General features: G+C 42.6%; 1 protein-coding gene across 1 annotated transcript in view; it reads left to right on the forward strand.

Annotated features, from left to right (window-relative positions):
* The window catches only part of LOC137430972 (acetylcholine receptor subunit alpha), a 90,751-nt gene that overhangs the window by 36,147 nt on the left and 40,964 nt on the right, over nt 1-13,640 (forward strand). The window contains exons 5-6 of the mRNA XM_068121783.2: nt 3,179-3,374; nt 3,818-4,055. Coding sequence (XP_067977884.2) covers nt 3,179-3,374; nt 3,818-4,055 — 434 coding nt within the window. The remainder of the gene's footprint in view (nt 1-3,178; nt 3,375-3,817; nt 4,056-13,640) is intronic.

Below are 13,640 nucleotides of genomic sequence, written 5' to 3' on the forward strand. Positions count from 1 at the left end.
TGAAAACATTCCCATTGTTTATTTTTGTGATGGACCAGATTATTGAAGATATTCATGAACACATTCCTCTTGTGTATTTGTCCAGATTATTGAGGATATTCATGAACACGTTCCCATTGTTTATTTGTGATGGACCTGATTATTGAGGATATTAATGAACACATTCCCATTGTTTATTTGTGTGATGGACCAGATTATTGAGGATATTCATGAACACATTCCCATTGTTTATTTGTGTGATGGACCAGATTATTGAGGATATTCATGAACACATTCCCATTGTTTATTTGTGTGATGGACCTGATTATTGAGGATATTCATGAACACATTCCCATTGTTTATTTGTGTGATGGAACTTGATTATTGAGGACATTCATGAACACATTCCCATTGTTTATTTTTGTGATGGACCAGATTATTTAAGATATTCATGAACACATTCCCATTGTGTATTTGTCCAGATTATTGAGGATATTCATGAACACATTCCCATTGTTTATTTTTGTGATGGACCAGATTATTGAGGATATTCATGAACACATTACCATTGTTTATTTTTGTGATGGACCAGATTATTGAGGATATTCATGAACACATTACCATTGTTTATTTTTGTGGTGGACCAGATTATTGAGGATATTCGTGAACACATTCCCATTGTTTATTTTTGTGATGGACCAGATTATTGAAGATATTCATGAACACATTCCCATTGTGTATTTGTCCAGATTATTGAGGATATTCATGAACACGTTCCCATTGTTTATTTGTGTGGCAGACCAGATTATTGAGGATATTCATGAACACATTCCCATTGTTTATTTTTGTGATGGACCAGATTATTAAGTATATTCATGAACACATTCCCATTGTTTATTTGTGTGATGGACCAGATTATTGAGGATATTCATGAACAGTGAGTGAGACCTCAAGCTTTTGGGTCTCACTATCTGCCATGATCTTTCTTGGGAAAACCACATTTCCAAGCTGGCCTCCAAGGCCAGTCGCCGACTGGGCATCCTCCGTCGTGCGAAGTCCTTCCTCGGCACACCTGAGCTCCTCACCACATACAAGGCTTTCATCCGCAGCTCAATGGAATACTGTTCTCCCCTATGGGCTGGTGCTCCTGCCTCACACCTGGCTCGGCTTCACGCTGTTGAATCCAAAGCTTTCAAAATCATTGGAATCTCCCGCGATGAAGCTATCTCTGAGGGCCTTTCACTCACTCACCGCAGGCAGGTAGGTGGTCTTTCCGTCTTCTACCGACTCCTCTCCGGCCTTGCTCCCCCAGCTCTCTCTGTGCTCTGTCCCCCAAATATTCCTACAGGTCGCACAAGATCTGCCAGCAACCCTCTGATGGTTAAGCTGCCGAAATCTCGGCTCTCTGCTCACCTTCACTCTTTCATTCCTCTTTTCTCCCGCCTGTGGAACAAACTCCCACACTCCCTTCAATCCCTCTCCTCCCTCCAGGTCTTTAAAACAGCTGTTCACCACCATCCCCCATCCATAACCTTGATCTTTTCTACCCCCACTAATTCACCCCAGATCCACCTTGTTTGAAATTCCAACTTCTTTCCTGGAAATCCTGGCAGTGTCCATATGTTTATACCTCTCCCACCCCCCCCCTTCACATGCCTCCCCCCCAAAGCCCTCTCCCTCCCACAGATCTCTCGATGTCTTCATGTCTCTCGGTCCCTGCTCTCAAATGTTGTGTTTGTGTCCTTCCCCCTCTCTCCCCATCTTGTCTACCGCTCCCGATGTTATTTGTTTTATGTGTCTGTTTGTCTTTCTGTGTGATTAATGTTCGCTCTTTCACGAGCCTCGATCTTGTATACAAAACAAACAAACAAACAAACAAACAAAAAAACAAAAAAACAAAACAAAACACATTCCCATTGTTTATTTTTGTGATGGACCAGATTATTGAGGATATTCATGAACACATTCCCATTGTTTATTTGTGTGATGGACCAGATTATTGAGGATATTCATGAACACATTCCCATTGTTTATTTGTGTGATGGAACAGATTATTGAGGATATTCATGAACACATTCCCATTGTTTATTTGTGTGATGGACCTGATTATTGAGGATATTCATGAACACATTCCCATTGTTTATTTTTGTGATGGACCAGATTATTGAGGATATTCATGAACACATTCCCATTGTTTATTTGTGTGATGGACCGGATTATTGAGGATATTCATGAATACATTCCCATTGTTTATTTGTGTGATGGACCAGATTATTGAGGATATTCATGAATACACTCCCATGGTTTATTTGTGTGATTGACCAGATTATTGAGGATATTCATGAATACATTCCCATGGTTTATTTGTGTGATGGAACAGATTATTTAGGATATTCATGAATACATTCCCATTGTTTATTTGTGTGATAGACCAGATTATTGTGGATATTCATGAATACATTCCCATTGTTTATTTGTGTGGTGGAACTGATTATTGAGGATATTCATGAACACATTCCCATTGTTTATTTGTGTGATTGAACAGATTGTTGAGGATATTCATGAACACGTTCCCATTGTTTATTTGTGTGGTGGACCTGATTATTGAGAATATTCATGAATACATTCCCATTGTTTATTTGTTTGGTGGAACTGATTATTGAGGATATTCATGAACACATTCCCATTGTTTATTTGTGTGATTGACCAGATTATTGAGGATATTCATGAACACGTTCGCATTGTTTATTTGTGTGATAGACCAGATTATTGTGGATATTCATGAATACATTCCCATTGTTTATTTGTGTGGTGGAACTGATTATTGAGGATATTCATGAACACATTCCCATTGTTTATTTGTGTGATTGAACAGATTGTTGAGGATATTCATGAACACATTCCCATTGTTTATTTGTGTGGTGGACCTGATTATTGAGAATATTCATGAATACATTCCCATTGTTTATTTGTTTGGTGGAACTGATTATTGAGGATATTCATGAACACATTCCCATTGTTTATTTGTGTGATTGACCAGATTATTGAGGATATTCATGAACACATTCCCATTGTTTATTTGTGTGATGGACCACTTTATTGAGGAAATTCGTGAACACGTTTTAATTGTTTATTTGTGTGGCAGACCAGTTTATTGAGGATATTCATGAACACGTTCGCATTGTTTATTTCTGCTCAGTGCTGATGGAGACTTTGTCCCACCAAGTGGGACCTCCTTGAAGGTGGAGAGCTCTGGGCAGGTTACTTGGACTCCTCCAGTTATCTTCAAGAGCTATTGTGAGATCATTGTCACCTACTTTCCCTTTGATCAGCAGAACTGCAGCATGAAGTTGGGCACGTGGACCTATGATGGCAGCAAGGTTTACATCAAGCAGGTGCTCCTTCGTTTAATTGGTGTTTGTCCCACAAACAGTTGTCTACATGTGAGATAAATAATGCCTTTCATTATAATCATGTTTAATTGGGACTTAAAAGGACCTCAAATGGCAGGTTGTCTAATTGAGGATATTATTGTACTATTGTTCCTTGAGACTGATTAGCTCAGTGTTGAGTGGGTAAAGCCTCATTGCATTTCCTTCACTGACATGGGTTTGATTCTGTGGCCCAGAGAAAAGATGGCCACCATGGATGAAAAAGAAAAGATAAGATGAAAAGATGGTTTACTTGCCCATAGAAAGCCACTATGGCACCCTAACAAGTTTAATTAGGTTTTTTTTTGTTTTACCACATCCACCACCAACACCAGTGGAATCACCTTTTCAGGAATTCTCACACATTCCTCCCTTATATTGTGCTACTTTGCATTCGTTTGATGCAGGAGGACTTACAGCCTGACCTTAGCAAATTTGCGGAGAGTGGCGAATGGGTGATGAAAAGTTATCGAGGCTGGACCCACTACGTGTACTACACCTGCTGTCCTGACACTCCTTACATCGACATCACGTACCACTTCGTGATGCAGCGCTTGCCCCTCTACTTCATTGTAAACGTCATCGTTCCTTGCCTCCTCTTCTCCTTCCTCACGGGCCTCGTCTTCTACCTTCCGACTGATTCAGGTCTGGTCCAAGCTTTCCATCAAATGACATTGGTGACACACTTACCACCTGCCTCGTCGATACACCTTTCACTTCTCATAACGTGCATTTTTTGTTTGTCCGCACTTTGCTTCACATACAGCATCTCACCTTGTTTTTGTGCTGCCGCAGAGTTGTTTGGTGTACGATTGCTAGATATCATACTAAAATATGCAATTTGGTGTCTGTCTGTCTGTCTGTCTGATGATTTTTGACCGTGATACATTCTGTCGTTACTTATCCAATCTCAACCAAATTTGACAGGAGGACTAAGGGTCACACAATGAAGGTTGTGGTGAATTAATATGACCTTCTCCGCCAAGGGAGTTTTCCCTGCTAATGGGGATGCGTGTTGAGGTGTATATATATATTCCTATACACTATACAGAGTCAAGACTCGTGTAAGAGCTAACACATTACACACGAGAACAGGCACAGACCCATAAAACATACAATAAATAAAGGGAGTGGGAAACAAGAGGGGGAGGGAGAGGAAAACATACAAGCACAACAACAGTAGAGAACAAGGATGTCGGTAGATCTGTGGAAGAGAGAGGGCTGGTGGAGGACAAGGGGGGGTGTGGGGCAGGGTGGTACACGGTATGAAACAAATTGACTCAACTATGAATTTTAGGAACGAAGTTGGAGATTGAAAGAGGTGGATTGGGGTGTTTTAACGGGGGTAGCAGAGATCAAGGTTTTGGATGGGGGAAGATAAGAGATGGTGGAGAACAGTGTTAAGATAGTTTTATCGTGGCGTTTTTCCAACACCGCTTGTAATTACAAAACTAATGATAATAGCATAATACTCGTATTAATGTTATTGCAAAACAATATTAATACTAATAATAGCCCACCTCCCCAAGGGGTTTCCCTCCTTGAACAAACTGCTGTGTTAACGTTTATAAACACCTCATGGTGCCGTTTTCGTGGGAGCACCTCTACCAGAGGTAAAATTATTACAAACAACAAACACGTTTGATTACCTTCTGAAACGGTCACTACTGCTGTTTAACACGAAACTGAAAGGGAGAAAACCCGGGGTGTGTTCAGTTACCAAGCAGTTTGCTGGCGCTTACCAAGCCAGCCGTTCCTTTAAACAGTTTTGAATGGAGTGCTTGCTCGAAAACCTAACGCACTTGGCAAGCTCTCTTCAAGAAACTTGCTAAATGAACACGCCCTCCGAAGTTCTTGAGGGTCGATCTTAGATCTACTGTAATCTATATAACCACAGAGAAGAATGATCCTTCCTGTAGGGAACAGGTGTACTAGTTGTTACAAATGTGCTTTTACACCTACAATGCAGCCTTTCCACTTCGTTGATGTTTGGCCTTCTCAGTTCATTTGTATTAGCAAATAGCCTCAAATTTCATATCTGGACTTTCTACAGGCCACATCATGCTTGTGAATGTGCCCTCGGGCTCCTTGAACTAATAAGTCCCCCACATTTCCTACATTGATGCGATTGCTATATGATTGAGATAATTGGCTTAATGGAAGGTGAATCCCATGCTGACGAGTTGTGGGTCGGGCATGATTGAACAGACCCTTCCTCATCAGATCCTAGTTTTGTGTTGATTAATGAGACCATTTGCTGAAATGCAGCCCCATACTTGAATTGAATATCCACTACGCTTCGATGAACATATTGTTCTGGTATTCCTCATTTAACGTGGTTTCTGCATTCCGAGAATTTACTGCATTAGCTGAAAATGCGTAAAACGAAATTAATTTTCCCATAAGAAACTAGATGGTATTCATTGAATACTTACCCTGCACAGTCAACTTGGTGTGAGCCAACTCTTCTGTTTTTGAACGTTTTTTAAATTTGATCCAATATGGCCACCAGACCATGTGAGCAATTACATCATAAGCTTATATTCTCCAATATAACTTTTGCATAGATTACGCTCAATAAATTTCAAACTGATCAGGCTAAGCATTGTCCCTGCCGAATTATGACGTCATAATTACAGCACCAATGAGATCATCAGTAACATATCTTATTCCCCAAGGTAAGGGGAGTACTTGACAATGAGCCATGTTTCAATTTTTTTAATGGAGTGGTTTCAGAGATGTAGAGGCAAAACTTTTTTCGATTTTTCCAAGATGTCGCCTGTACAACATGACCTATGACGTCACAATTATCATTAGAACAATTCTACAGGAGGAGCCGCTCATACTCTGAAAATTTAGTGTTCATCGGACTAACAGTTGTAGCGGAATAATTTTTTTCATACTGATCAGATCAAGCGTTGTACAGTCACGTGAAATTAGTAAGTACACCTTATGTAAAGTTTTGACTTTTTCAACATACTTCAACATACAGCTATTTGATCTTTATTTCAACAATATTGAAAGATAAAGGTGATATAATATAACAAATATCATGAAACATTTACATTTTGTAGTCCATTGTATAATTTAAATAAATATAAATGTAAATTTCGCATGTGGAAAAAGTAAGTACCCCCTTGGCTCTAATACTTCCGGACATGATCTTCCGGACACTCTAATAGGTGCTATTGCCCCCTTTGGCAGAAACAACCTCAAGTAGGCGTTTCTTATAACTGTCTACCAGTCTCTGACATCAACGAGGAGAAATTTTTGCCCACTCCTCCATGCAGAATTCTTTCAGCTGTGCGATGTTTGAGGGGTTTCTTGTATGCACAGCTCGTTTCAAATCCCCCCACAACATCTCGATGGGATTTAGATCCGGGCTTTGACTTGGCCATTCCAGAACCCTCCATTTCTTTCTTTTCAGCCATTCCTTGGTGGATTTACTGGTATGTTTAGGGTCATTGTCATGTTGCAAGGTCCACGTTCGGTTGAGCTTCAACTTTCTGACAGATGGCCTCACATTATCCTCAAGCACCCTCTGGTACAATGAAGAATTCATAGTGGATTATATGATGGTGAGCTGCCCAGGCCCTGATGCAGCAAAGCTGCCCCAAACCATAATATTTCCACCACCATGCTTTACAGTTGGTATCAGGTTATTGTGGTCAAATGCTGTCTTTGGTTTTCGCCAAACATGTCTTCTGGTACTGTGGCCAAATAGCTCTACCTTTGACTCATCTGTCCAGAGCACATTGTTCCAGATGTGCTGGTCTTTGCCGAGGTGTTTATTGGCAAACTTTAGTGTTGCCCTGATGTTCTTTCTGGACAGCAAAGGTTTCCTCCTGGCACACCTCCCATGTAGATCAAATTTGTGCAGCCTCTTTCTAATGGTAGACTCATGTACTTTGACATCAACAGTGGCAAGAGCTACCTGTAGGTCCCGTGATGACATTCTGGGGTTCTTCGAGACTTCTTTCAGCATCTTGCGGTCTGCTCTCGGGCTGAACATTCCTGGGGCGGCCTGGCCTGAACAAGTTGGCAGTTGTTTGGGATCTTCTCCACTTGTAGATGATCTTCCGGACAGTCGAATGATTGATTTCAAATTGTTTGGAGATCTTTTTAAATCCCTTCCCAGACTCGTAGGCATCTATAACCTTCTTTCTGAAAGCCTCAGAGTGCTCTTTTGATCTAGGCATGGTGACGCCGCACACTTCAACAACAAAGAGCAAACCAAACTAAATGTCTGAGGTTTAAATTAGACAGGTTCCTCCAAGATCCTCTCTAACGATGTTCTAATCATTTGCACCTGAGCTGGTGCACCTGATTTCTAATTTTAGGTATTTGAAGTAGTGATAAATGTAGGGTGTACTTACTTTTTCCACATGCGAAATTTGCATTTATGTTTATTTAAATTATACAATGGACAACAAAATGTAAATGTTTCATGATATTTGTTATATTACATCACATTTATCTATCAATATTGTTGAAATGAAGATCACATATCTGTATGTTGAAATATGTTGAAAAAGTCAAAACTTTACATGGGGTGTACTTACTTTTTCACGTGACTGTACTTGTCGAATTATGAGGTCATAATGGAGGCACCTATGACATCACCATTAACATATCTTATTCCCCATGGGGTGTATTTGACAATGAGCCATGTTTCATTTTTCTTCCATTAAGTGGTTTGGAAGATATAGAGGTGTAATGTTTTTCCAAATGGCGTCCGTACCACGTGACCTATGACGTCCTAATTATCAGCAAAAAAAATCTACAGGCAGAGGCGCTCCCATGGTAAAATTTCATGTCAATCGGACCAACGGTTGCTGAGAAAATGAATTTTTAAAATGCAGACACAGCACACATACGTCAATGCACATGTTGTTGCATTGTGACATCCACACCAGCCCGATTGCCTTCCAGGTCTTCTCCAGTTAAACATTCCCCATTTAAATTTGAGTTTCCCCCATTTACCTCCAGACGCTCCCCATTTACCTCCAAACATGCTGTCTCCTGTGCCCCAAACTCATTCTTTAGTTCTTCCTTCAATTCATTCGTTTGTTCTCTTTGGGCTTTTATTTCTTCAGTCCCAGCATCCAATCTTTCACTACAGGCCTCCAATCTTTTATTACAGGCTTCCAATCATTCATTGTTATTCATTTGTTCCTTCAATTAATTCATTCCCTTCATTTCGTCACTCATTCCCCTTAATAAATTTAACATGGCCTGGAAAGACATCGGACCCGTCTCCTGGCTCGATCGCTCTGTAGCAGGGGAGTTTTCAATCCTATTCTCATGCAACTATAACCCTGGCCTGCTTCCATACTCTTCGGGATCCCCCACTCACTCAGCCATGCAGTTCACATCCGCCATTACATGCTGACAATGCGGTATTTCCCCTCCCGCATACTTTACCTCAGATAAAAAGAAAATTTAAATTTAGCGACGCGCTGTTTGTGCTCTTTCTGACAACAATTAACTACAAAATTTGGACACCTAGTACTACAATCGCCCCCCCCCCCCGCTACCCCCCCCCCCCCTCGACGAGGGAAAGACAATCGTTAAAAAAATGGAATACCAAAAGCTGAGCACAATTTGCCCTCAGCGGGTGTCGAACTCGCAAACTTCAGACACTGAGTGTCCGAGGTTCGAATCCCACTCCTGACACCAGTTGTTGTGCGACTACCTTGTGGTGAACACCGCAGGGTGACAAAGATGACCAAACGAGCTTTACTCCAAGGCGTTCAATCCAAAAATGATGGTATTCTTTATAGGTGTGTGGGAAAATAGGATGACAAACTTACCTGGATGGCTTCCACCCAACTTATTCACACCTGGATAAATTAATTCCAAGCCGACACAGGATTAAAATGTACAAAAATACCGGCTTTTTAAAAGAAAATGCCGGTAACAAAGAATGCATGATAAAACTAAATTCCTAATTGGAGCGCCCCCATGCAGACCCGAATACAGACAAAGGGAATAATAAAAGTCGGGCAGAGCGTTCTTTTATACTCGGGGCTCTGACGTCATCTCACGATGTCTCCGTGTCCACTCCGATCAGCAAGTGCCATCTTAGCAGTCTTTGCGCCAATCAATCCCGGACCAATCACTGCTCTTTGGGGCATGGCCTCACGGCCCTGCCTTTGCCTGTATGTTCACCAGGTCGGTGATATCCGCTGTAGTGCTCAATGTCCTGATTCCGGTTGGTTTTTTATTTAGGGTTATTAATGCGCGATTTCCTGGCTATGAGTGTGCTGCGTGTCAAAGGAACAGAGGAAAAATAACAAAGGCCCTTACATACAGGGGATTTACCATTAATCCTGAACTAATTAACATAATCCCACCCCTCGTGATGGGAACAAAGATACGCTCTTCCACGGCATACGGTCTACCGGATCCCTACTTATGATACATGAGGGTTTCTTCTTCTTCACGACAGTTGGAGCACACTACCTATTCAATTCCACCTGAACTAAGGTATTGCCTACCCCCAACAAATGTAACTATATATATATATATATATATATATAATATATATATATATATATATAAATATATATATATATATATATATATATATATATATATATACATACATACATACATACATATATATACAGACTTGGCATTTAATATGGAATTTTATTTTTTTTCTTGACTTGGGTTTACTTTCTGAACTCGGTATATCAATATGGTGAGTTTCTTTTACGCTTCGGTGATTTCTTTGTTAAAAGAAGCATGTCACTGATTGTCTGTCGCAGCAAGAAGTCAATAACAGGATTATATCACAGGTGGCGTGACAAAATGTACGGACAGGTACATTTGACGATTGGCTTCACAATCGGGTAAATAAGGGTTGTTGCGTTCTGTATTCGTGGAAAACAACTGCTGCACGTCTACAAAAGTTATTGCCGCTTCCCCTGGAGATGGTCCGTCAACTCGACAATGCTGTTTGTCATTTAGTGGTGGCTTTACGAAATTCCGGCATGAAACAGCGTGCTATTGCTCGGCAGTATGGCATCACTCAAGGTCAGGTGTCAAAGATCCTGAAACGAAATGCTCAGAGGGGTGTCCCTACTCCAATACCGAGGCCAGGACGTCCCCGCAGAACCACAAGGAGGGATGATCGCCAGCTGCACCGGTTAGTCGGCAATGGCCGTACCAAGTCAGCTAATCGGCTTCGGGCTGAGTGGCAGCAACTGACAAATGTGCCTGTATCCAGAAGGCTAGTCAACCAACGACTGGTTCAAGCAGGCTATCGTGCCAGGCATCCCCTGAGAAAGCCACGTCTGACCAGACAACACCGCCAGCGCCAATTGCAGTGGGCCAGAGAGCACCATCAATGGCAGCCAGGACACTGGAATCACGTGATCTTCAGTGACGAGTCTAGATTTCTGGTCTATCGTCAAGATGGCCGCGTCCGAGTGCGCAGACAAGTGCATGAAGCCTACAACGAAGATTGTATAGTGCCAAGAGTCCAAGCTGGAGGTGGTGGGGTGACCGTTTGGGCTGCTTTTCATGCAGGGGGTAAAACTGACCTGGTTGTTCTGAATGGAAACCTGAACCAGTTCAAGCACAGGGCCATTCTGGAAGAAACATTGCTTCCATTTGTTCGTGCAGCCTTTCGAGGAAACTTTGTCTTCCAAGATGACAATGCACGGCCTCATCATGCTCGCATGATCCAACACTTTCTTGCTGACCATGGTGTAGAGCATATGGAGTGGCCTGCCATGTCCCCGGATATGAATCCGATAGAGAACTTGTGGGCAGAATTAACGCGTCAAATCGACAACTCGGACCAGCAGCCTGCCTCTGTGCATGAATTGCAGCAGGCTATTGTAACTGCATGGCAAGCGATTCCTGTCCAAACCTTGGCAAATCTCGTGAACAGCATGCCTCAACGTGTATGTGCTCTCCTGAATGCTCGTGGGGGTTACACGAAGTACTCAACTGTAATTTTACTGTCCGTAATCCCAGTCGTAATTTAACTTTTGTCTTTGTTAAAAAAAATTTTGTCTAATGTGCAAAAAAATAAAAAGATACTTCTGGAAAACGCACAGAAGTTTAACACAGTACTGTCCGTGAATTGAGTTCGATATCAGTTTACATCACTTTCAAGGATCAATTTATTTCCTTCAAAATGTCAAATGTGGTTTTTGTTTCTTTTAAAGGTCACATTAACAAAATCTAGAATAATTTCAACATAATTCCAATGAACTTTTGGTTCTCAGTCATCTTGCAAAGTAAGTTCACCCCCACAAAAAAATATTCCATATTAAATGCCAAGTCTGTATATATAATTATATATATATATATATATATATATATATATATATATATATATATTCAAAACATACCTGGTCACAAGTGTGCCGCACTGACCGGGTCCTCAGTCGAGGTCCTCAGCATCATCCCGTTTCGGCCCTTCAACCTCAATACGGTCAGCTAAGGTGGGCCAGCAGGAGCACATACACATCCATATGCAGCGACTACACCTGGATGCATACGTACCCCCACCCCCAGCCAGTGCAAATGCAGACTACAACAGCAAGACCTCCACATCCAGAATCCACAGCACCAAACAAACATGGTGGAACACTCAAACACCCACCTTTATACCCTTCACCACTCCCTAACAAAACACACCAGATCATTCATACACACACATCCACACACATACACACACAACACCAACCAACCACCTACCCTTACAACATACACCTGTCGAGGGCTTTGCGCAGCGGGTTTTATAGCTACGCCCCCCGAACCTTCTGGAACTCACCAGACTCTTCTAATCACGCCCTCTGACGCCACGCCGCCGCCACCACCTCTCAGCTCTGATTGACGGCTCGTGCTTACCGTCATCGCTTCTGCCGCCCCGCCTCGACTCCGGCCCGATCCTTCCTAGGCCTACCTCGTGTTAACTCGGCCAATGATCACCCAATGCTTAACAAACTGGATCGAGGCTAGGGTGGCTGGGAAATCGGTGGCAAGTAGGGCCTATCTCCCTGGCTCCTACTCAATGCAGAATTAACACTGGAAGGGAACTAAGCTCACAAATACTAAGACATAACGATACTATTGCGAGTCTACATTTGCTCGTGTGACTAACTATGGGGGACAGACTTTAACCTTTATTAACTCACTTGACAGACTCAAAACCGCAACAATATATTGTTATGGTTCTGAGAGTGTAAATATAACATCATTAAAGGTTAAAGGTTTGCCCCCATAGTTAGTCCACAAGCAACACGTAGGCCACCTTAGAACATTAGTTATGTCATAGTATGTGTCAGGATAAGGCCATTTCCATTAGTGATACCTGCATTGTGTAAAATAAATAAGTATAGGCCCCGTTCATTTTGCGGCCCACCCTCCAAATCGACCTCGTTGAGCAGCATCCATCCCGCGCCCCGATTCGGCTAATGCACCGTGCTTGCCAGCAGTGTTCGCTGCTCTTGGGTTTTTGCTCAAACTAGTCGGGTGGCCACGAGGTAGGCCTGGAAAATGGGAGGAGCACGAGGAAGAGGTGTGGCTGCATCAAGCAGCACATCAGAAGGCGGTGACGGTGAGAGCCAACAACCAACCAGGGCTCGGTGGGCATGGCTTAAGAGGGCGTGGTAATGGCGCATCCAGTAAGTGCTGGAAGGTTCGCTGAACAAGGCTATATAAATGCGCGCACAAAGCCCTTGAAAGGACTGTCCAGGACTGATGCAACAGCGCACATGAAAGAGGACTGATGAGCGAGGGGCTTTGTAATTGGAAGAGGACTGCAGCAGATACGCGCTTGTATGAAGACGTATGCTATTGAACTTGCATTGGGGAGTGCCTTTTGAGCAGTATTGGGAGCGCATATAGCGCCAGTTCATCTAATACGTACGCGACCATGGTCGCCAGTAACCACCAGCCAGCCTTGCCTTTCGCCCTATAATTGTCTGCTCCACGTAAACGACCCATGGGGAGCTTCTGCCGCCCTGACCATCTGCTTCACGGTAGGAGTCGGGGACCGGAGTGAACTGCCTGGACGCCATCATCCCTGGACCATCAACCCGACCATCTACATCCCCGTGTGAGTGTGTCTGAGAGTGAAACGGGCCCATGTCCTGGGATAAGTTAAGACTGTATAAGCTTCACTGTGTGTTCTTCTTCTCCTTCGTGTACAAATTGTAAATAAACCAATCTGTTCTTCCTGTCTTTCCTGATTCGACCGTATCAGTC

Source organism: Myxine glutinosa, chromosome 7 (assembly GCF_964187855.1).
Source record: "Myxine glutinosa chromosome 7, kmMyxGlut1.1, whole genome shotgun sequence".
NCBI lineage: Eukaryota > Metazoa > Chordata > Myxini > Myxiniformes > Myxinidae > Myxine > Myxine glutinosa.